General features: G+C 42.0%; 1 protein-coding gene across 5 annotated transcripts; it reads left to right on the top strand.

Annotated features, from left to right (window-relative positions):
• The first annotated feature begins 799 nt into the window (after window positions 1–799).
• LOC105481382 (cancer/testis antigen family 45 member A10-like) lies at window positions 800–10,423 on the top strand. 5 transcript variants are annotated; one of them, XM_071088580.1, is made up of 6 exons: window positions 1,014–1,082; window positions 3,631–3,704; window positions 6,126–6,300; window positions 8,240–8,488; window positions 8,867–8,960; window positions 10,168–10,423. In XM_071088580.1, the coding sequence occupies exons 3-6, from the start codon at window positions 6,132–6,134 to the stop codon at window positions 10,265–10,267; spliced, it is 612 nt and encodes a 203-aa protein (XP_070944681.1). In that variant the 5' UTR covers window positions 1,014–1,082; window positions 3,631–3,704; window positions 6,126–6,131; the 3' UTR covers window positions 10,268–10,423. The 5 variants fall into 5 exon arrangements, with proteins under 5 accessions (XP_011739246.2, XP_011739244.2, XP_070944681.1 ...); XM_071088581.1 differs by having other exon boundaries at window positions 1,040–1,082; window positions 3,631–3,716; XM_011740943.2 differs by lacking the exon at window positions 1,014–1,082 and adding an exon at window positions 1,143–1,177.
• The last annotated feature ends 12,033 nt before the right edge of the window (window positions 10,424–22,456 follow it).

Genomic DNA, 22,456 nt, shown 5'->3' on the forward strand with positions numbered 1-22,456 from the left:
TATTTGTAGACAGAGTCTCACTCTTTTACCCAGGCTGGAGTGCAGTGGTGTGATTTCAGCTCACTGCAAACTCTGCCTCCCCAGTTCAAGTGATTCTCCTGCCTCAGCCTTCCAAGTAGCTGGTGGGACTACAGGTGCGCACCACCATGCCTGGATAATTTTCTGTATTTTTAGTAGAGACGGAATTCACCATGTTGGTCAGACTGGTCTTGAACTCCTCACCTCAGGTGTTCTAGCCGCTTTGGCTTCCCGAAGTGCTGAGATTACAGGTGTGAGCCACTGCGCCTGGTCGGGGTTGACTTTAAAACACAACACCCTCAAATGAAAATTTCGGTTTCTTGTTGCTGTTTATTTTTCTTTGCTTTTCCTTTTTTTTTTTTTTTTTTTTGAGATGGAGTCTCCTGTATCGCCTGGGCTGGAGTTCAGTGGCTCACTGCTACCTCCATCTCCTGGGTTCAAGCGATCTTCCCACCTCAACTTCCCAAGCAGTTGGGACTACAGGCGTGCGCCACCATGTCAGGCTGATTTTTTATTTTTGCGTCTTTCTTTCCTCCTTTCTTTCTTTTTTTATTTATTTTTATTTTTTTATTTTTTTTAATTTTTATTGGTTGGTTGCTTTGTAGAGCCGGGGTCTCACTATGTTACCCAGGCGATTTCATCCCGCTGTGTTGAGAAGGTTCTGTGTTACTCTGCTTATGTTGCTGTGCAGTTGTTACTAAAGGTCGCCTGTAGAAGGCGCCAGAGTCAGCGAAGGGGAGGGCTGTGTTTCCTGGTTCTCTGGGGCACGAGGCTTCTCCTCAGGACCCTGGCGCCCCCAACAGGTTCCCAATGTTCGGCTGGGGCAGGCACGCTGTGGCTGGCTATTTCCCTTCCTTCCATCCCCCTTGGGCCGAACGGATCGCTGCTTCTGGTGAGACGCCTCCTCATGCACATCACTCCCAGGTGCCCTAGGGGGCACATTTCCCACAACTCCCAGAGGGCAGGTTTCTAGAAACTACCACCACTAGGGAGGCGCCACAGGTTCACTGCCATTTTGTGAGGTGCCGCCGTCACTCCTCCAGTGAGGTCAGGACTTCAGGACTGTGAATGGGCAGTTTTTCCCTGGATACTTTTAATTTCACCCCGGAAAGTGTCCTTTTTCCTTGGAAAGCATCTTTTCTGTGGTGTTCTCTGTCCGGTGTGTGGTAGGGCTCCCTTGGGGAAGTGGCTCCGCTCTGGGGACACCGCCATGGGAGCCTGTGTCAGCCATGGGGGAGCGTTTTCCGTGGGTACCCCATCTCGGCTATGTTGTTGGGCTGGGGGGCTTTTCTTGGGGGCTCCCTCTCGGTGATGCTAGGGACTTTTCCTGCTGAAATGACCTGAGCCCAGGGATGGGGGGCATGCCTGTGTCGGCCTTGGGTGCGGCGGCGTTTCTTTCCCGCTCAGTCGCCGTTCTGAGGGAGCATTCTGCCTTGGGGACCCTTTCTGTGCTCATGGAACGTGGTGGGGGTGGCTGTGCCCCAGACGCATGATCGTAGCCTTGTGGGTCACTGTTGGGGGCTTTATCTCGACCCCCGAGGGACTCTTCCTTGGGTGCTGATGTCGGCCGTGGGGCGCATTTGTCCTTGGATGTTGCTCGCTCTCAGGTAGAATGTGTTGGCTTTTATTTGGTTCTGCTTTTCCCTGATGTAGACGTTTACTGTATGCTTTCTCTTGGTGCTAGGTTTCTAAAATTATTATCTGTGGGTGCTCTCTCCTGGTGCCGCAGGGGAATGGGGTGCTGTTCCTTGGATTCTCTAAGCCCATGGAGAGACTCAGGGAGCTCTGTGTCAGCCATGAAGGAGGTCATGTGACATTGAGAACGCTGTTCTGCCCATGGTTGGGGTGCGTTTCCTCGGTTGGTTGATCTCAATTCTGAAGGAACTCTTCGCGGGGATTCTATCTGACCTTTCAGCCACAGCCTCAGGTGTCTGTGTGGGAGTGGGGGTCCAGAAATATTCGAAGGTTCCAGCTGTGCCACATTGGAACACTCGCAATACAGTTGGTCTTTCATTCCAGCCACTCTGATGGGGGTGCAGTGATCTCTCCTTATGTCTACACTCGCATTTCTCTGCTGATTAATGAGATCGAGCACCTATTTAAAAATTGTTTTTATTTATTGATTTGTTTGTCTTTTGAGACGGGGTCTCCGTCTGTCGCCCAGGCTGGCTTGCAGTGCCACCACACCCAGCTATTTATCGTTTTTTTTTTTCCCACCATTTTATGTGTTTATTGGTCATTTAACTTTGTCTTTTATGAAGTTCCTTTTCAGGTATTTTTCCCCAGCTTTTACTAAGATGTTTGCATTTCAAAAATGGATTTGTAGCTTCCATATAATCTGTATTTGAGTTATACAGCCGTGCACACAGGCATATATGTACATATATAAAAATACATATACAATTTTAGTATCTTCTATAAATCTTTTTTGCTTTTACACGATCTCAATGATGTGTTTTAGATGAACAGATTCTCTTAATTTTATTAATCAGTGTATTATTTATGGCTAGTGCTTTTTATTATTTTAAGAAACATCTTTGCCTCACCCAATGCCATTACGATAATATTCTTTTTTTATTATTATTATACTTTAAGTTCTGGGATACATGTGCAGAATGTGCAGGTTTGTTACATAAGTAGGCACATGCCATGGTGGTTTGCTGCACCCATCGACCTGTCAGCTACATTAGGTATTTCTCTAATGCTTTCCCTCCCCTAGCCCCCCAACCCCTGACAGGCCCCGCTATGTGATGTTCTCCTCCCTGTGTCCATGTGTTCTCATTGTTCAACTCCCACTTATGAGTGAGAACATGTGGTGTTTGGTTTTCTGTTCCTGTGTTAGCTTGCTGACACCGGTACCTTCAAAGGACATGAACTCATTCTTTTTCATGGCTGCAGAGTATTCCGTGGTGTATATGTACCACATTATCTTTATCCAGTCTATCATTGATGGGCATTTGGGTTGGTTCCAAGTCTTTGCTGTTGTGAATAGTGCTATAATAAACATACGTGTGCATGTGTCTTTATAGTCGAATGATTTAAAATCCTTTGGGTGTATACCCAGTGATGGGATTGCTGGGTCAGATGGTATTTCTGGTTCTAGATCCTTGAGGAATCACCACGCTGTCTTCCACAATGGTTAAACTAATTTACACTCATGATGATAATATTCTAAGTTTTCTTCTAGATCTCCCAATCATCTGAAATAAATTCTCATGGAATGGAGTAAAGTCAGAGACCACATATATTTGATGTGCTTATTAGCCATTTGAGTATGACTCTTATGAAGTGAATCTTCAGCTTTTCCCCCCAAATTTTATTGGGATGTTGGTTTTTTAGAAATTGATTTGTAGTTCTGGATATATTCTGGATTCCACTCATTTGTTGCCAGATATAGATGTATATGTGTGTGTAATTAATATATATTTTTATATATAACCTATACTATATAACACATAATATATAATCTATAAACATGCTTTGGTTTTCAGTATCTTAATAGTGTCTTTGAGGAATGGAAGTTTTCCATTTAATTATGTCTAAATAAAGAATTCTTTCTTTATGGTTAGTGCTTGTTTATCCTCATTAAAAACATCTTTGCCTATTCTATAGTTGTGAAGACAATATCTTAAGTGTTTACTAGATTGTCCATCCATCTTTAACAAAGTTCTGTGGAGTGGGAAGAGGTAAGAGTCAAGGTTTGTATTTTCCCTGCATTTATCAAGTGCATTTATTAAAAGCACTGTCCTTTCCACAGTGATTTACAGCTCTTCTGTATTTTGTATTGCCAGATTGTTTCTGGCCTCTGTGTCCTCTTCCCTTTGGTATTTGCCTGTCATTGCTCTGATACCATACTGTTTTAATTAGTCTACATTTATGGTAAATTTCATATATAGTAGTGCATTTCTACTAACTTAGTTCTTTTTGTTGTTGTTGTTGTTTGTTTGTTTGTTTGAGACAGAGTCCCGCTCTGTCGCCCAGGCTGGAGTATAGTGGCGTAATCTCGGCTCACTGCAAGCTTTGCCTCCTGTGTTCATGCCATTCTCCTGCCTCAGCCTCCTGAGTAGCTGGGACTATAGGTGCCCGCCACCATGCCCAAGTAATTTTTCGTATTTTCAGTGGAGATGGGGTTTCATCATGTTAGCCAGGCTCTCCTGACCTTGTGATCCACCCGCCTCGGCCTCCCAAAGTGCTGGGATTACAGGCATGAGCCACTGCACCTAGCCAGTTCTTTTTCTTAAAAAAACTTTGTCTTTTCCTTGACTTAAAAAAACTTGGCTTTTCCAAATCTTTAATTTGCATGTACTTAAAAAATGATCTGCTCGTCAATTTCCAGAAAAACTTTTGTTAACATGGTGGAATTTTAAATATGATTGCTATGATCATTCTGAGAGACTTGACAATAATGTCTCTTAATATTGTCTTCCGGCTGGGGGCGGTGGCTCACGCCTGTAATCCCAGCACTTTGTGAGGCCGAGTCGAATGGATCACTTGAGGTCAGGAGTTCGAGACCAGTATGGCTAACATAGCGAAACCCCGTCTGTACTAAAAATACAAAAATTAGCCAGGCGTCATGGCAGGTGCCTGTAATCTCAGCTACTTGGGAGGCTGAAGCAGGAGAATCGCTTGAACCCAGGAGGTAGAGTTTGCAGTGAGCAGAGACGGTGCCATTCCACTCCAGCCTGGGCGACAGAGCGAGGCTCCGTCTCACACACACACACACACACAAAAAGTCTTCCAATGCATGGAAAGAATATTTTTCTCCATCTACTGCAGTCTTGAATTTCTCTGAGTGATGTTTTATAATTTTTGTGTAGTACTCTAGCACATCTGGGTTAGATTTATTCTTAAATATTTGATGTTTTGGTACTGTTTTTAATGACATTTGAAATCTCATATTCTAATTATTTGTTGCTATTAATTATACGGAAATGCCGTTGGTTTTTATTATATCTAGTAAGTTGACTAAATTTGCTTATTAAACATAATGATTTTATTCTTCTGCATTTTCTATGTACAGAACAATGTCATCTGTGAATATTGACAGTTTTATTTCTTTCCAAATTTTAAACCTATTATATTTTCCTGATGCTACTGCTCTTTTAGAACCTCCAGTAAATTGTTGAATGGATAGTGGACATCTTTGTCTTGTTTTCACACTCAGGGAGAAAATACTGATACGTCACTATGAAATATGACATTTACAATTTTTTTGTACATATGCTAACCAGAATAGGAAAGTTGCCCTTTTTTCTAAGTTGGTGATAGTTTTTATCACGAATGGACTTTAAACATTGACCCATGTATGAAAATGATCATGTGGTATTTCCCTGTTTTTGTTGTCATCGTTGTTAATGTGGTTCATTACATTTATTGATTTTCAAATGTTAAATCAATGTTGTCTTTCTGCAATATACTCCACCATGGCTGATGTATGTCCTTTTTAAGTACTATTGCATTTTATTTGCTCACCTTTAATTTGGAATTGTTGTGTCTAAGTTCAGGGGTGATCTTGGCTTGTATTTTTGCCTTGATCTTGTAGTTTTTCTTTCTTCTAAAGTCCTTGGCAGATGTTGTTATCAGTTTTTTATCAGTCTTCTAATAAGAGTTCCTAATAAGGGTTAATACAGATTGGTTTATACATCTATTTGAATATATAAGTATAAATACTTATATATTAAATATATGTGATGTATAATATAATGTATAATATATATAATTGAAAACATAATGTATAGTAAGGGTTAATACAGATTGCTTTATACATCCATTTTTCCTAATAAGGGTTAATACAGATTGGCTTACACATCTTCAAATAGGTAATAATATTTTCATCTGTTTTTGGTTGATGACAGCTGCTTATTCCACAAGCATTCTGACTGATTTGGTTATACCATCTTTCTTCTTTTTTTACTTGGTGTACATTAAAATTAGGTTTCTTTTCCTGAGAACAGAGTGTTTGTTGAGACTTGGTAAATCTTGGCTCATGATTAAAAGTGAAATTAATGATTCAAAGTCTTGGTTGTATACACATATGAAGACAGTTTGCCATTTTGTGATTGTTAGATTTTTGTCATGAATGGAATATGTTCATTGATGTTTTTCAGGAAACAATGACCGATAAAACAGAGAAGGTGGCTGTAGATCCTGAAACCGTGTTTAAACGTCCCAGGGAATGTGACAGTCCTTCATATCAGAAAAGGCAGAAGATGGCCCTGTTGGCAAGGAAACAAGGAGCAGGAGACAGCCTTACTGCAGGCTCTGCCATGTCCAAAGAAAAGAGTAAGTAAGCCTGTCCTCACCTCCTCTTCATGCTGTATCCAGTGCAGTCAGCCTCCTGCCTCATCCCCTCCAGAAAAACTGTCCTTGTCAAGGTCAACGGTTTCAGCTGACATTGCCATTAATTTCTCTGCAGCATTTGACAGTTGTTCACTCGCTTCTTCATGAAAACCTTCTAGCATTTCCATTTTCCACAATTTTTTTTTTTAATTTCTTGTCCGTATTGGTGAATCCCTATCATTTTTTTCTTGAGATGGAGTTTTGCTCTTCCCGGTCAGGCTGGAGTCCAGTGGTGCGATCTTGGCTCACTGAAACCTCAGTCTCCTGGATTCAAGTAATTCTCCTGCCGCAGCCTCCCAAGTAGCTGGGATTACAAGCACCAGCCACCACACCCAGTTAAGTTTTGTAATTTTAGTAGAGATGGGGTTTCGTCATGTTGGCCAGGCTGGTCTCGAACTCCTCACCTCAGGTGATCCACCCACCTCAGCCTCCCAAAGTGCTGGGATTATAGGCACGAGCCACCGCCCCCGACCCCTATCATTCTTTTTTTTCTACCTTTCTTTTTCTTCTCTTCTCTAAATACTGTAAAAATTTTCTGAACCCCGACATCTCTCTCTCTCCTTCTATTCCACTCTGCCATGATCACTCACTGAGCTCCTGTGATACCTCCACGTTTCCCATTACTGTCCCCATCTAACCATACGCTCTAACCCTACAGCCAGTTCATCATGCTGGCATGTAAATCGCATCATTGCATGTCACTCCTGAACATCCATCCTCAACTCTCCTAAGCACTCAGAACTGACTGTGAACCAGCTTTTGTCTGCAAGGTTCTGCATGGCCTGGCCTCTGTCACCCTCTTCTAACACGGGCCCATCATCTCCTGACTCTCTCAGCTTCTGTCCTTCCCAGTCCATCCCCACTCCAGTCCATCCCCACTCCAGTCCATACCCTTGGCCTCATGGCAACCTGGAACTCCCCCTCTGCCTCTGCGCAGGCAGCTCTGCTTCTTCCTTCAAGCCCTGCCTAAGGGTACATCCACAGAAGGCTCTGCACAACCAGTGAGAGCTCCTGGGGCTCCCTCTGCTGCTGTTGCCCACAGGCCTGTGGACGGCTTCCCTACCACTAGCCCAATGCCATTTGTTTCATTTGCTTATTGTGCTTGTACTGTCTGACCGCCCCATGAAGATGTGAGCTCCACAAGGGCAGGGAACGTTGCTCTCTGGGCTGTTTATTGCTGATCCCCAGCTACTAGCATGCTGCCTGCCACAGACGATGAATAAATGAGAGGTGTCAGACCTAGAGTGAAAAGAAAGTCATTTTCTGGGACAGAAAGGAAGGATGAGGAAAATCATACACTAAAAGGGATTTTTGGTGATGGAGTGCATATAGCACTTTCAGCAGTAATGGCCGCCTCTATTTTCTTGGAATATATTTGATGTAGAGAGGAGGCTGCTTGTGGTCTATCCAAGTTGTCTGGCTTCCAGCTCAGTAAAGCATGGCAGTTTGTAAGTGAATTTGAGAAATCACGATATCAAGTGAGATTTGCTGCTTTCAACTTGTAAAGCATAACAAACTGAAACTATCCCATGAGTACCAAGGACCTGTGAATGTTGCTTTAGAGTTGTACTGTCTTACTTGGTTTCCATATCTATTCATAGGACCAGAAAATAAGAGGTGGTTTTATTGTATTATGTCTCCTGGCCTCAGTTCGTCAGGTCTGGGATTTCCCCCTGGTATATCTTCCCATTTATGAAATAAATAATTCCCTTAGAAACTGAGTAGCCCATAGATGTACCCAGAGGAGGGATGAAACACACATTTCTCACAGCTCAACTTCTCAGTTTGGTTTCCAGATCTGTCATTCATTATATCTATGTGGAGGGGAAAGAAAGTGGTCAAACACCAACTGATGGCTTTTTGTCAAAATCTGTTTCACCAGAGCATAAGACAGGACATGGTGTTCTACCAAGCCAGTTGGATTCTCAGATTGATGACTTCGCTGATTTCAGCAAAGATGGGCTGATGCAGAAACCTGGTAGCAATGCACCTGTGGGAGGAATCATTACCAGCAATTTCTCTGGAGATGACCTAAAATGCAGAGAAATAGTCCCTTTTCCCAAAAGCCAAGAAGAAATTAATGCTGATATAAAATGTCAATTAGTGAAGGAAATCCGAAGCATTGGACGAAGTAAGTAGTATGAGAATGTCTGTTTTATAAAACTATAGGAAGTCTCTCTTTCTATGATTCAAAAGATATCCATGTTACCTGTTGAGACTCATTCTTTGCCGGAATTGAGTTTGCCCATAATTTACGGTGGTTCCTCTTTTCTTTGACTAAAGCATAGTACACCTTTTGCTTTGCTTTTCTGCTTGGTTATGGTTAAAAGAGTTTCATTTGTATGTATGTGCAGGTGTCTTTTTATTATTTAGTTTTTGTATGTGCAGGTATCTTGATTTAAGGATTTAAAACATTTTAGCCTGTGAAGCATGATTGCTGAGGTATACATTCTCTTGTATTCTTCTTTATATTTGATAATACTGAAGGTTTTTTTTTTAACATCTTCAGAATACGAAAAAATCTTCAAATTGCTTGAAGGAGTGCAAGGACCTATAGAAGTCAAGAAACTATTTTTTGAATCCATCATCAAGGAAGCAGCAAGGTGGGTAGAAATAGGAACTGTCCAATTTCTTTAAGCACTTGGGTCCAATAGAGTACTGGGGGTGAGCATTGGGGAACAGCCCCTGCCTTGAATTTCTCAAACCCTGGTCCTCACTCATAGTTACGGCTGTCTCCAGTTACTTAGGCTAATGTTATCTGAATCTAACTCATTCTTCGAAGACTATGGAGACTTCCATTCTCACCATAGTCTGAGGTGCGCATTGTCCCTTGATTGACACTCTTTGTATTTGCTAGACTACCTCTTTTTAAAAAATGTGTGTAGGTACATAGCAGATGCATATATTTCTGGGGTATATGAGATATTTTGATACAGACAACAATGTGTAATAATCACATCAAGGTAAATGGGGTATCTATCACCTCAAGCTTTTATCCTTTGTGTTACGGACAATCCAATTATAGTCTTCATTATTTTAAATGTACAATTAAATTATTACCTACAATAGTCACCCTATAGGGCTATAAAATACTACATCTTATTTATTCTATTTTTCTACCTATTAATCATCCCCACTTCCCACACCGTCCACCCCCACTAACCTTCCCAGCCTCTGGTAACCATCATTCTACTCTCTATCTCCATTAGTTCAGTTGTTTTACATTTTTGCTCCCACAAATAAGTGAGAACGTCTTTCTGTGCCTGGCTTATTTCACTTAACATAACGACCTTCGGTTCCATCCATGTCATTGCAAATGACTGAATCTCATCCTTTTTTTTATGTCTGAACAATACTCTATTGTGTATATGTACCATATTTTTTTTATCCATTCATCTGTTAGTGGACACTTAGGTTGCTTCCAAATCTTGGCTACTGTGAATGGTGCTGCAACAAACATGGGAGTGCAGATATCTCTTCAGTACCCTGACTTCCTTTCTCTTGGGCATATACCCAGCAGTGGGATTGCTGGACCATATGACAGCTTCGTTTTTAGTTTTTTGAGCAACCTCCGTACTGTTCTTCATAGTTGTTGTAGTAACTTATATTCCCACCAACAGCGGGTGAAGGTTCCCTTTTCTCCACACCCTCGCCAGCATTTGTTATTGCCGACTAGACTACCTCTTACCATGCAGATACATTTCTGTTTCCATGCTGACTGTTACTTCATTTTTGTATCCTTCAAAATGCTTCCTACAGCATAGGTTCTTCGGCTATCTTTTGGTTAATGACATGTCTCTTTATTTTCAGATATATAAGCCGAGACTTCGTTCAGCTCCTTGAGAAGAAACTGGAGCATATGATTTGGGAGTACTTGTCCATGGAGGATTATGACAACTCAAATGCATAATCTCGTTAATGATTGAGGAGAGAAAAGGATCAGATTGCTGTTTTCTACAGTGGAGCAGGATATTGCTGAAGTCTCCTGGCATATGTTACTGAATCAAATGGCCTTCCAGAGGCTAAGAAATGTCTGTTAGTAAAAGTTGTTCTTTTTCCCTAAGCATTTCATTTGAAAGAATAACTTGTTTTTTGGTTGTTTTGTATTCCCACCTATGCTGGTAGATATTATTAACCCATTAGGTAAAGACTATTACAGTCGTGGTTTCTGCAGCAGCTCACATTGTTGTAGCTGGTATTTATAACTGCCTTCTTTCACTACCCATTTCGCATTCCCTTTGCCCTGAGATAGCATGTCAGTTGGTCATGGTGCTTGGCCTGGCAGGATGACTCAAACCTTCATCAAACCTTCATTATGGAAGAGTCTGAACCATTAGATATACTGTCTTGATGGGATTGCTGTGATTTTCCATTAACTCTAATTGCAAACACGGGAGGACTAAGAAGCTCTCTAGACATATCAGACTTACTCTTCCTGAGCCCCTAGTGTAGTAGAAACCTAATCTCTTTTTTTTTTTTTTTTCCGGTTTTCATCACCCGAGCCAGTAGTGGATCCCCTACTTTGTCACTTGGTTGAAAGGAATGAAGAGTTCAAAGTGGTCAGCTGGCAGACACAATTTTCATTTCAATGGAATCATTTTTGATTCCCCTGTTGAAAAAATGTCTCAATTTGTAACTAAGACCTCTAGTTCAACAGAGCCAAAAGTTGGTTACTTGAGAGCAAACTTTGCTTCTTGAGCACAAAAAGAAAAATTTGGCTACTAGATACCCAGGAGTAATAGTGAGAGGAGGCCCGAATCTTGCCTCTTTCATTCCTGAAGACATAGGTGTTGCTATGAGAGAAATAGTTCCTTATACTTAAGGCTGGGATACAGCATTGCCACCTCTGAGATTGTCAGCCAAGCTCCTCAAGGCACTGCCACAGAGTAGAACTACAGTCAGGCTTTAAAGATCACTCCACTGTTCTATTGAGCCAGCCACTTCAGGATGTTGAGGAACATCACAAGACTAGTGAAATCCATTAGCATGAACCCATTCCCATACTTCATTTCCTGTCAAGTGAGTTTCATGTTGAAAACTGGTGCAGTGTGGTATACCATGATGGTGGACACAGCCTTTCCTAATACCACAGTATTGATTTTCTTGAAGTACCATGGGTGGGAATGAAAATCCATATGCAGAATAAGTGTCTATTTGAGCAAGAACAAAGTGATGCCCCTTCAATTGTGGAAGCAGACTCAAGTAATCACAGTGCTACCTGGAAGCTGAGTGACCACTCTGGGACATGGTGCCATACTGGGGACTCAGTGTTGGTCTCTACTGCTGGCAGATTGAATAGTGAGGAGTGGCTGTAGTGAGATGGACCTGGTAAGTGAAAGTTCATGTTGCCAAACCCATGAATAATCTTTATGTCAGCCACCATAATGATGATACACCATTACTGCTTAGAAGATAGAAGGGTGCACCTAAGGAGTTATGGAGGTGGCTCAAGTAGCTTAGAGTGGCCTCAGCCAAGACCGCAAGTATACGGCTACCTCAGTTCTACAACTTTAAGAAGTTAGACCTGCCCATAACCCAAATCAGCTTGAAAACAGTATCTCTCTGAGTCCTCAATTAGTCAGCAGCCTAGTTGATACCTTAACTTTGATTTTGTGAGATCCTAAGCAGAGAAACCAATCCAGGCTGCATGGATTTCTGATCTGCAGAACTGCTTATATGTTTGTGTCATTTGAAGCTGCTGAATTGGGGATAATTTCTTTTGCATTAGTTACAAACTTAATACATGTGGTGCCTGCGTATTCTGAAGTAACAAATGAAAATCAGGCATGATGTTTTTTATTTTCTAGTCAACTGGTCATAGGGAACTCCACATGAGACCACAGGTGCAGGACTAGGGAAGCTTCTCTTTTTCTGGGCCCCGATCCATGCTAGCAGGGTTTCAGTCACTTGTCAGTGGGTCACGATACTGTACAACATTGAGGTATACGTGAAAACAAGCATCTGTTACACAATTTGTTTTTGTGTTCCTTATTTAGTTGTAAGAAAGGCAAGATATAGGAACTTGCTGTTCACCTTATAAGCACCATCTTGACATGCCAGACTACTAGACTGTTAAACGTTTCACTCAGTCAGAAGGCCCCTGATTTCGTGTGAGAATTATTTCTCACATAATGTCTTGCAAGTGTGTTGCTAATGTGTCTGGATTAGTTGCTACCTCCTGCTCCGTCAGCATAATGTCATCAGGGCAAAGAATTGTGTCACATCTGGTATAAGGGAATGGTGGTCAAGGTCCCTTAAGGACTCAATTAGGATGTAATCCTAGAGACTTGATACAAGCTTGAAATAGGAGGTGAAAGTACATTGCTGACCTTTCCAGCCGAACCCAAACTCTTGTTTGTGATAATTATTGAAAGAGAAAAAAAATTCACCTAATTGATATGATATATCAGGTTCCCAGGGTTGTCACGATTACTAAAGTAACAAAATCACCTGGAGCACAGCAGCTGGAGTTGTAACAACAATTTAATTAAGTGATCTCAGCTCACTGCAACCTCCACCTCCCGGGTTCAAGCAATTCTCCTGCCTCAACCTCCTGAGCAGCTGGGACTGTAGTTGTGCACCATCACACCTGGCTAATTGTATTTTTTAGTAGGGACAGGGATTCACCATGTTGGTCAGGCTGGTCTTGAACTCCTGACCTCAAGTGATCCACCTGCCTCGGCTTCCCAGAGTGCTGGGATTATAGGCGTGAACCACTGTGCCTGGCCACAAATCCATGTATTTCTGCACAGGAGAAATAATTCAGTTGAAAGGGATGGCTGAAGAATCACCAGCCTGTGTCCTTCAAATGCTTGCTGTTACCACCAGTTACTGCAGTCCCTCCAGGAAAGTAGTGTTGCTTGTGGATTATGATTTTAATAATTAGGGCAGTTCTAGTGGCTTCAACTTGGCCTCTCCATCCATAGCATCCCTCACTCTACAGGTCAGGGAAGCAATGTGGGGATTCTGCCAGTCACTGTGTATGTTCCCAACTATGCATTCTGAAACTGGGAAACAATCAGAGGGTGGATTCATGGACCAACTTAGTCCACTGTACATTGAACCTGATGTAAAACCACATGATTAACAGAAACAGCTCTTATTGGAAGAGCATAGTGACATTTTCAGTATCCTGTAATTAGTACCAGTTCAGAGTCTTTATCAAGTAATCTCTGATAATTCTGATTACTTTTCCACCAAGCACTGCCGCAGTAAGAAGTGGGCACAGATCTGTTGAGGAAGGTCGGGACGATGATTAACAGCATAGTTATTAGACAGTGCAGCATCATCTTTCCTGAAGGGCAAGCCTGCAGTAATGTCTGAGTAAAGAAGAGAGCTATGGCAAACTCCTCACAGATTTCTGGGCTCCCCATACAAAGTACTTTCTTGCAGCCTTGGTGAAAGTCACGTCCTCTGGACCTACCAGTGTGGCTGAGCAGTTCTTCCATGATAAATTCACTCTAACATTCCAGTGTCCTTAAGCCTTTGTAATATACCAAGGAAGACCTTGAATTTCTCCTTAATTAAGGATAGTCAACATTTGCTTCCTTATTTAAGTCAACCAACCAAGCAAACTGCTAGAGCCATCCTTATCCTCTCAAAGAGAAACACAGAATCCAGAACCTTGGCTTAATGACTCTATATCAATAAATTTGGTGTGTATCAAATTTATTTTTTTTCTACCTTCATACCCCACCGTCAAGAAGCATTTCCACACAAAGTCCCTAGGTTTCTGCCTATTAACATTGGAAAAAAATCTGTAGTTGTTGTAGTAAATTCTACCCTTACTAATGGGTTGCAGTATGTACCCTCTAGTTTGAGGCTGGTGGAAACTTGAGTTTTACAGGGTTTTAAAGGAAGTAAAGGTGGTAGGTGCAGTTTCTCAGGAGGGTCAGCAGTATCCTGCAAGGCCACTACCTCAGACGAGACTATTGCAGGTTCTTCAGGCAGAGGAGAAATAAACTCCTCAGGCGGGAGTGAAGGTGTCTTTTTACTTTTTTACACCTTTTTTTAGGTGTCTGAAAGACATATCTCACAGAATTTAGGGGTTCAAGGTACCCAGCTTCATCAAAGTCTGCATATATGTCACATTAAAATATTCAGGATCCCATTCATTCCCAACAAGTGCTCTAACATGAACAGAAGAGACCTTGAGAGATTAGGAATTGCATTCGTGTTGTAATTCAGCCAGCCGCAAGATTCAGCTTTGGACTTGGTTTTCCCAAATATCCGTTCTGCGGCTATAGGAGATAATGGGTTCTTTGATGGACACTTTCTAGTTCTTTATGTGCATCTGGATATGGATAAGGCTTTAAGGACCCGATGTCATAATTTTCTTTTCCTATGTTCTCCAGCACATTTAGAGGCAACCGGTCATCTCCATTATACTTCTCATTTTCACTACTACATTATTTTTTGTAATTTATTTACTTATCCATTTATTTAAATTTTGAGAAAAAGTGTCTTTCTGTTGCCCAGGCTGGAGTGCAGTGGCATGATCCCGGCTCACTGCGACCTCCGCCTCCTGATCCCAAGCGACCTTCCCACCTTAGCCCCTAGAGTAGCTGGGACTATAGGCCTGCACCAATATAGTAGGCTGTTTTTGTACTTTTTAAAATTTTTATTTTATTTTACGTTCCAGGATACTTGTTTACGGAAATCACCTACTTGGTCACCTAGACGCTGGCATTCTTACAGGTGCTTGAGTGCGAGTAACTAAAAGTGATTAATTTGAGAAAATCCCTTGCCACTTCCTGCCGTAGACTACCAGTGCCCTTTTACCATTAGAAACAGGGTCATGAAGGCCTTTAAAACAAATCAGATAAATGAGGGAACTCCAGAAACCCAGAACAATTTCAGAGAATTTCTTCTTAAAATTCTATTCTTCTGAAATCACACTTATTACCAAAATCTATATCAATCAACCTTCAACCAGGAAAGCAGAACCAGTAGGCGATAATATCTGTGTGTGAAGATTTTTCATAACGAAAGGGCCTTCTGTAATGGCAGGAACTCATTAAGCAGTCCCTGTAAGTTTGCTGTCTCCTCATCTGGTGCTGGAACAGGGCAGCATGCAGAAGAAAAGATTACATGCAGACTGCACCCACAGATATGAGCTGGAAACCCTTAGAAAGACTTACTAAAATCCGTGTTCTTCCTTTTTCTCTGACCTTGGAGGACAGGGGACTATGCAGAAGCTGAGCCCTTCAGAGCCGAACTAAATGCACAAGGTCCTTTACTCCTGTCTCAGGTTAGATGTCTCTTCCTCAGAGAGGCCTTCCTTGACTACCAAGTTCAAAGTACCATCCTCTCTTGTTCCCTCTCTTCACCTGATTTCTGCTTTCGGTGAATAACATGTTCTGTAGTTGCTCTGGTTGTTTAGTGCATTTCCCCTCCACTGGAATGTAAGATCCACAAGAACAGTTTAGTTCACCGCTTTTTTTTCATGCCTAGATTAGTGCCTGACACTTAGAGGGTTTTTAGTCAATACTGAATAAATGAATTAATTCTTTTACTTTCACAACAATCCTAGGGAATAGCTGCTGTTATCATCCTCTGTTTACAGAAGAGGATTTGGAAACACAGAGAGGTTAAGTAACCAGTGTCAGCTTATAGGCACATAAATGCATACCTGTAGCAGCACCTCATCTCCAGTTCTGTCTTGAATCCAAAACACTTTCCACTCGTCCAGTGCAGCCTCCTCATACTCTTCAGCTTTAGGCTTCTCCTGATACACAGCCTCCCATTGTGTTCTACTCATCACATGACGCTGACTCCAGAACTTTCTCTACTCACTGGTCATCTCTTACAGCGTCTCTCAGGAGAAGGAGGGCTTAGCTCCCATCTTTTGCTTCTGCCTCCGCCTCAGCCTGTCAGCTCTGAGTACTCCTAGGAAGCTGTCTCCCATCAGGACTCGATTACCCTGATTCAGCTCATTGCTGGCCTTTCGGGCTAGTCTTCACTCTGCTTACCTCAGAACAGATCACTGAAAATTAGCAAATGACCCACCTTGAACTTCGCTCTGCCCCAGAGCTGCAACATCTACTAGGTACTTGGCCATGTCCACTTCCTATATGCCGTACCAACCTAGGGAGGACATCGCATGAGCAATGAAAGTATGCCGGACATCGCCTATGACTTCTTACATTCATGCTCACCTTCAATCCCCACACCTTTTGAGATAGGAGCTATGGTTTCTACTTAACACCTGAGGAGACTGAGCCTCAAGAGATTAAGTCACTTGCCCAAGGTCAGACAACTAGCTGGTAGCTAAACCCAGATTTAAACCCAGGTGTTTCTAACTCCACTGCCAATGCTCTAAGAACTCTACTGCAATGTGACTGTACTACACAAAAGGGCAACTAGATTCCTTAGTAAACTGAGATCCCCAAACTAAAAAGTACAAAGATTTTGCCTCACCAAGTGGAGCAGTCCATGGCAAAAACCCCTTTCATCTTAAAATGTGATGCAACTCTGTATCAGGTTCAAGAGCCCGTAATACAAGGCTAAGTGTCCCTTGGCAGACGCTTGATATTCCTGCAACACGGAGCTTGTATAAAACGGGACGTCCTTTCCTTTGAAAACCTGCACCTAGAACAACAGTCTCATTTCCAGGGGAGATACTCAGAAAATCAATTCACACTAGACAGTGGAGATTCTGCTTAAAGCTCACACAGAGCATCTTAAATCAGGCTATCTTCCTGCCTCCAAATTGCATGTTGCCCTGTCCACAGGCTGTGCTCCATGGCCAACATCTCTGTACCTTTTCAGTTTCTTCTGGGGGTTAGGGGTCACCAGAGTCTCTCTCCCTGTAGGTGTCATGCAGCTCTGATGAGCCCAGTCAGTAACATTCATCTTTGCCCTCATCGTTAGGCCACAAATTTTCTGAGTGTCACCTATGCCCTGACATGGTACAGACTCTTGGAATGTTACACCTCTTTCACTCCTGCTGAGGATTCCAGGGAGTAGAAATTGCTCACCCCATTTTACTGGTGAGGAAGTTAGGCCAAAGAAGATGAGGTGACGACCCAAGTCCCACAGTCAGTAAATGGCTAATCCAAATCTTGATGGTTGAGGACAACCAGACAGGGCCACCAGAGCCAGCCAATGTTTTTAAGAGCCTTGGTGAGGAGGGAATGACAATAACTTGTGTTCTAATGTCCCTGCCCCTGCTGTCATGCCAAACACAACCTGATGATTCTCAAAAGAGCTTTTGCTTTAAAGTAGGTCTTCTCTGATGGTGGAAAAGCATGGTTGCCACAAGGTTTTGCCCACAGATCTGTAGGTGGTCCATGAATATACTTGATATTCCGCTTAAAGCTAACTTTCACAAGTGGGATATCCAATGTATGTAATGCATTAGTCTCAGAACCAGAATGAAGAAGTTTCTGAACAAGTTGTTACAGATCATAAAATTATGTATACAGAGATCTTTCCATTTGAGAAAGTTCCAAGTGCTCTGCAAGTCTTGTGAGGGAGATTAGTAAAAGTGATTCCCAAGGAAATGTAAAAAGGGGAATATAGATATTTGCCTTTTCCCAGTGTCTGCTGTGCAGCCAGCAGTGGGCTGTACAAAACTGTGTTTGAACTCAGACAGGTAGTGCCTGCATCAGAATTCAGCTTAGCCACTGTGGGTTTTCTCTGAACTGGGAAGGAAGGCCTTAGGATGGACTGGTGCCCATGGGACACTGGAATCTGTCATCTACAAGGCCGGAGCTTGCTAGCAGGTCCTAGAGCCTCAACATTGTAGTTTCCAAGGGGAGAGCCTAGAGCCCAAGAAGGAGTCTTACTGGAAGAGTCCAATCCAAGGGGCACCAACGTGCCCCTTGGCCAATCTCTTTAAGAAAGGGGGAAGAAAAGAAGATACAAAGAGCAGGTTTGGGCCTCCTATGGAAAAATATGTGCAAGATTTTGTAAACTGAGGGATTTGGAAAAATACATGGAAGGTTCTGTAGACTCCAGGTTTTACAGGGTCCAGGAGTGCTTTTCAAGGAAACTGAGCAGAAGTGCAGTCCCACAAAGCTGGCCCATGTCTAGGTAAAAGGGCTTTAAGGAATTCTGTGAACACAGGCTGAGGGCTCATCCCCTGTGCATCAGCTAGCAGGTTGGCAGCAAGACCAATCCCAGGCTGTGGCTGCTGAAGGAACTGGAGGAATAATGGGCTTCTGCCTTGGCCACCGCCAACTCCAGGATCGGCAGGGAGGATATTGTGGATGGAGGCCAAAAAACAAAAACAAAATCTCAAATCATATTCTTAGACTTTTCATCCAAGAAGGACTGATGATGCGATCACAGAAGGGGCAGTTGGAAGAATGTTTCATGTTGAGGCCCCTGCTTCATATTCCCAACCACACTTGGTGCCACCCACCTGTCCCTGTCCCATCCATCCCTGTGCTGAAGCCACTCTGGCCTCTTTGCCGTTCCTCAAACATGACAGGCATGTGTCTATTACTGAGCCTTTGTAGTTACTCTTTCCTCTGTCCAAATAACTGTTTCCCATTTTGTTCACTTTTCTTTATTTTTCTTATTTTTAACTTTTTTTTTTTTGTAGAGATGGAGTCTTTCTATTTTGCGTAGGCTAGTCTTGAACTCTCAGTCTCAAGTAGTCCTCCTGTCTCTGCCTTCCGAAGTGTTGGGTTTACAGATGTGAGTCACTGCTCCTGGTCATCTTTTCCATCCCTCCTTAAATGCCACTGTCTCAGAGAGACCTTTTTGTCATCCAGTCTAAAGTAAGACCCTCTATAATTTCAGCCCCTTGTTTTCATCATAGCACTACAACTTGCAGACAGTCTATCTGTATCATGGCTCAGTGTCTCATTTGTGGGCAGGCATTGCCACCTGACTACCTACCATCCATTCCACTTTCTTCCTCTCTATTGGAACCCTGATTTTGTTTTGGGCAGTCTTTTAAAAAAAATATTTTCCGCCTTGGACTCCTTTTCAGTAAGGGTGGTCCTCTGACCCAGTTGTTGACAGTGAGATGTCAGCTGAGATGGTGTGGGAAGACCTCTGCTTTCAGAGCCACCCCACCTTCTTCCACTTCTCTCCTTTTTATATTCCGGGAAGAGTCACTCACCATGCCTGGATGTGGAGAGCGCTAATCCCTAGCCCTTACTTAGTGCTATGCAGTCACACTGGAGCCCAAGGCACGGGGGAAATGTGCACCTCAATAAACATATTTTCATAAATTTTTAAACAATTAGTATTTCCAGAACATTAAAGTTGTTGTAAGGATATTGAAAAATTGGAAGGTAGGTGCACAAACCTTACAATATTATTCTGCTTTTAAATTTATTTTTGTTGTTTACTCTCTCTCTCTCCATACACACACACACACACACACACACACACACACACACACACATATATATATGTATGTATATAAAATTTTTGGACAGAGTCTTGCTCTGTCACCCAGACTGGGGTGTAGTGGCATAATGTGGCTCACTGCAGAGTCAAACTCACAGGTTCAAATAATCCTCCTACATCAGCCTCCCAAGTCGTTGGGATTACGGGTGCACACCACCACACCTGGCTAGTTTTTATATATTTTGTAGCGATGGGATTTGCCATGTTGACCAGGCTGGTCTTGAACTCCTGGGCCCAAGCTATCCACCTGCCTCAGCCTCCCGTAGTGCTGGGATTATAGGTGTAAGCCACTGCGCCCTCTTGCAAGATTATTTTAAATTGGAATATTTTATTTGTGCTCCAAATATAATTTATTAACATCTTACTTTCTGGCTCTAATGGAAACAAACTCGTGATATTTTCAAAATATACTACTTTGTCGATCTCATTTTCAATGAGAAGAATTGCCATGTGTGACAATTTCTCTTGACCAAGTGATGATCCCAAGTGATTTTTATTCAACTTCAGCTTACTGAAAGTTGTTTTGCAGGATGCCGCTCTGACTGGTATTGTTCAATAAAAATCTTAAGGCTAAATTTGGATAAGACTGTGCAAAGAGAGATTAGTGACTCAGTTTTACAAGATCCAAATGTGATGTTGTTGTGTTACAAAGTATTGATACTCTGTTCTGTTTTAAACCAATTATTGGAGTTGAAACTCTACAAGACATATCAACAGAATATTTATGAGTTATGTAAGCGGCTTCTTTTGTAGATCAGATTTATTCATAGAAAGTAATATTTCTCCAGTTAAAGAGTCCAAACACTTTGTTTACTTTGCCATATCTCCCTTACTAATATGAAATTATGGCATCTATAAACTTCTTACTTTCTGTTTGAATTGTACTTTGCCCAAAATAATTTGTATTCTTATCTGGTGATTTGGACATTTCTGATTTCTCTACTTTTCTGTTCCCTACATTCTCAAATTAAGGAAATGCATTCATTTATCTTGTTAAACTTTCACCTCCATCAAACATACTTCCAAAGATACTTTCTTCCACTTTCTGTAAGCAAAGATAGTTTTGCTTTTTTGTACGTATAGTTATGTGTGTTTTTCTTGAGACAGGGTCTCGCTCTGTTGACCAGGCTGGTGTGCAGTGGCACAATAACGGCTCACTGCAGTCTCGACCTCTTGAGCTCAAGCGATCCTTCCCCATCAGCCTCTCTAATAGCTGGTGGGACGACAGGTGTATGCCAACACACTTGGCGAATTTTTATATTTCTTTTGTAGAGATAGGGTTTCACCATATTGGCCAGGCTGTTCTTGAACTCCTGGGCTCAATCGATCCACCCACCTCAGGACCACACCTGGCGTAGATATGCTTTCTTTTTTTTTTAATTGTAGAGCTTTATTAACTTTTTCTACTTGGTAGAAAATACTATTAAACCATAATGTTACACAAATATTTGTCATCTGCATGTACAAAGACACTTTGTACTTGGCATAATGTTTTATGTTGTTTCATATTATGTCTTTTAATATTTGATAACCATCTTTAATTAGTTTCTAGTTTCTTTATTGCATGTTATCTTGAAGCCCAGTATGTCTCCATATAAATATATAATTTTCCAGATACATTTTGATATATTATTTTGAACAGATACAAGAACTTCCCTATGCTCATTGAATTCACGCACACAAAAATGAACCCAATGAGTCTCATGTTTGGCATAATGATTTTTGATTAAATTCTGGCAGGTATGTACCCTTGTATACACCCGCCACAGATGCTCCGAGGGGAGGGAGAGTATTAGGACAAATACCTAATGCATGTGGGGCTTAAAACCTAGATGACAGGTTGATAGGTGCAGCAAACCACCATGGCACATGTATACCTATGTAACAAATCTGCACATTCTGCACATGTATCCCGGAACATAAAGTAAAATTTTAAAAAGTGAGAATACACAGTTTGCTTGTTTGCTTCTCAAAAGATTTGGCATGATTTCCCAGAAGCATTAAGTACTTGTTTTGAATTTTTAAGACCAATCAGACACATGATCATCGCTCTATGGTATAGCAACATTATAAACACCTGTAAGTTCATCTAAATTTAGAAATATTAAAGCATTTGGACTTTCAAAAATTTCCTGTTATGTTTTATGAGGTAAATTATTTCATATACAAATGTATCGATACCTAATCACATTGATGACGAATGGTTCACTGATGGAAGTATTTTTATGGAAAATGGAAAAAGGAGTTCAGGATATAATGTGGTTAGTCTACAGCGAACAGTAGATGCCCAGGCACTGCCACCTAATGCCTCAGCACAAAAGGCGGAGCTAATTCTCCTCGCTAGGGCCCTGGCTGTAGGTCAGGGAAAGATACTAAACCTATATATTGACTCCAAGGATGCCTGCTTTGTCCTTCATGCACATGCTGCTATCTGTAAAGAACGGGGTCTTCTATATGCAAGGAATTCCCACATTGAACATAGTAAAGAAATACTGCAGCTTTTAGAGGCTGTGAATGATCCTAAGCAAGTGGTGGTCATTCACTGTCAGAGACACCAAAAAGGAAACTCCTCAGTCTCATTGGACAATGCAAGGGCTGGCAGGGAAGATAGCAGGGCAACTACGGAAGCTGTAGCCCATCCGGCCTTATTCCTCTCTGCCCACTGTCTTTATCTTATTTTTTATTTTTTTTTGAGACCGAGTCTTGGTCTGTCACCCAGGCTGGAGTGCAG

This window comes from Macaca nemestrina, chromosome X, assembly GCF_043159975.1.
Source record: "Macaca nemestrina isolate mMacNem1 chromosome X, mMacNem.hap1, whole genome shotgun sequence".
Lineage (NCBI taxonomy): Eukaryota > Metazoa > Chordata > Mammalia > Primates > Cercopithecidae > Macaca > Macaca nemestrina.

Coding starts and splice junctions, on each gene's coding strand:
- LOC105481382 (XM_011740944.2), top strand. CDS start 6,132: ATGACCGATAAAACAGAGAAGGTGGCTGTAGATCCTGAAACCGTGTTT. Junction 6,301..8,239: donor TGCCATGTCCAAAGAAAAGA/GTAAGTAAGCCT, acceptor CTGTTTCACCAG/AGCATAAGACAGGACATGGT. Junction 8,489..8,866: donor AATCCGAAGCATTGGACGAA/GTAAGTAGTATG, acceptor TAACATCTTCAG/AATACGAAAAAATCTTCAAA.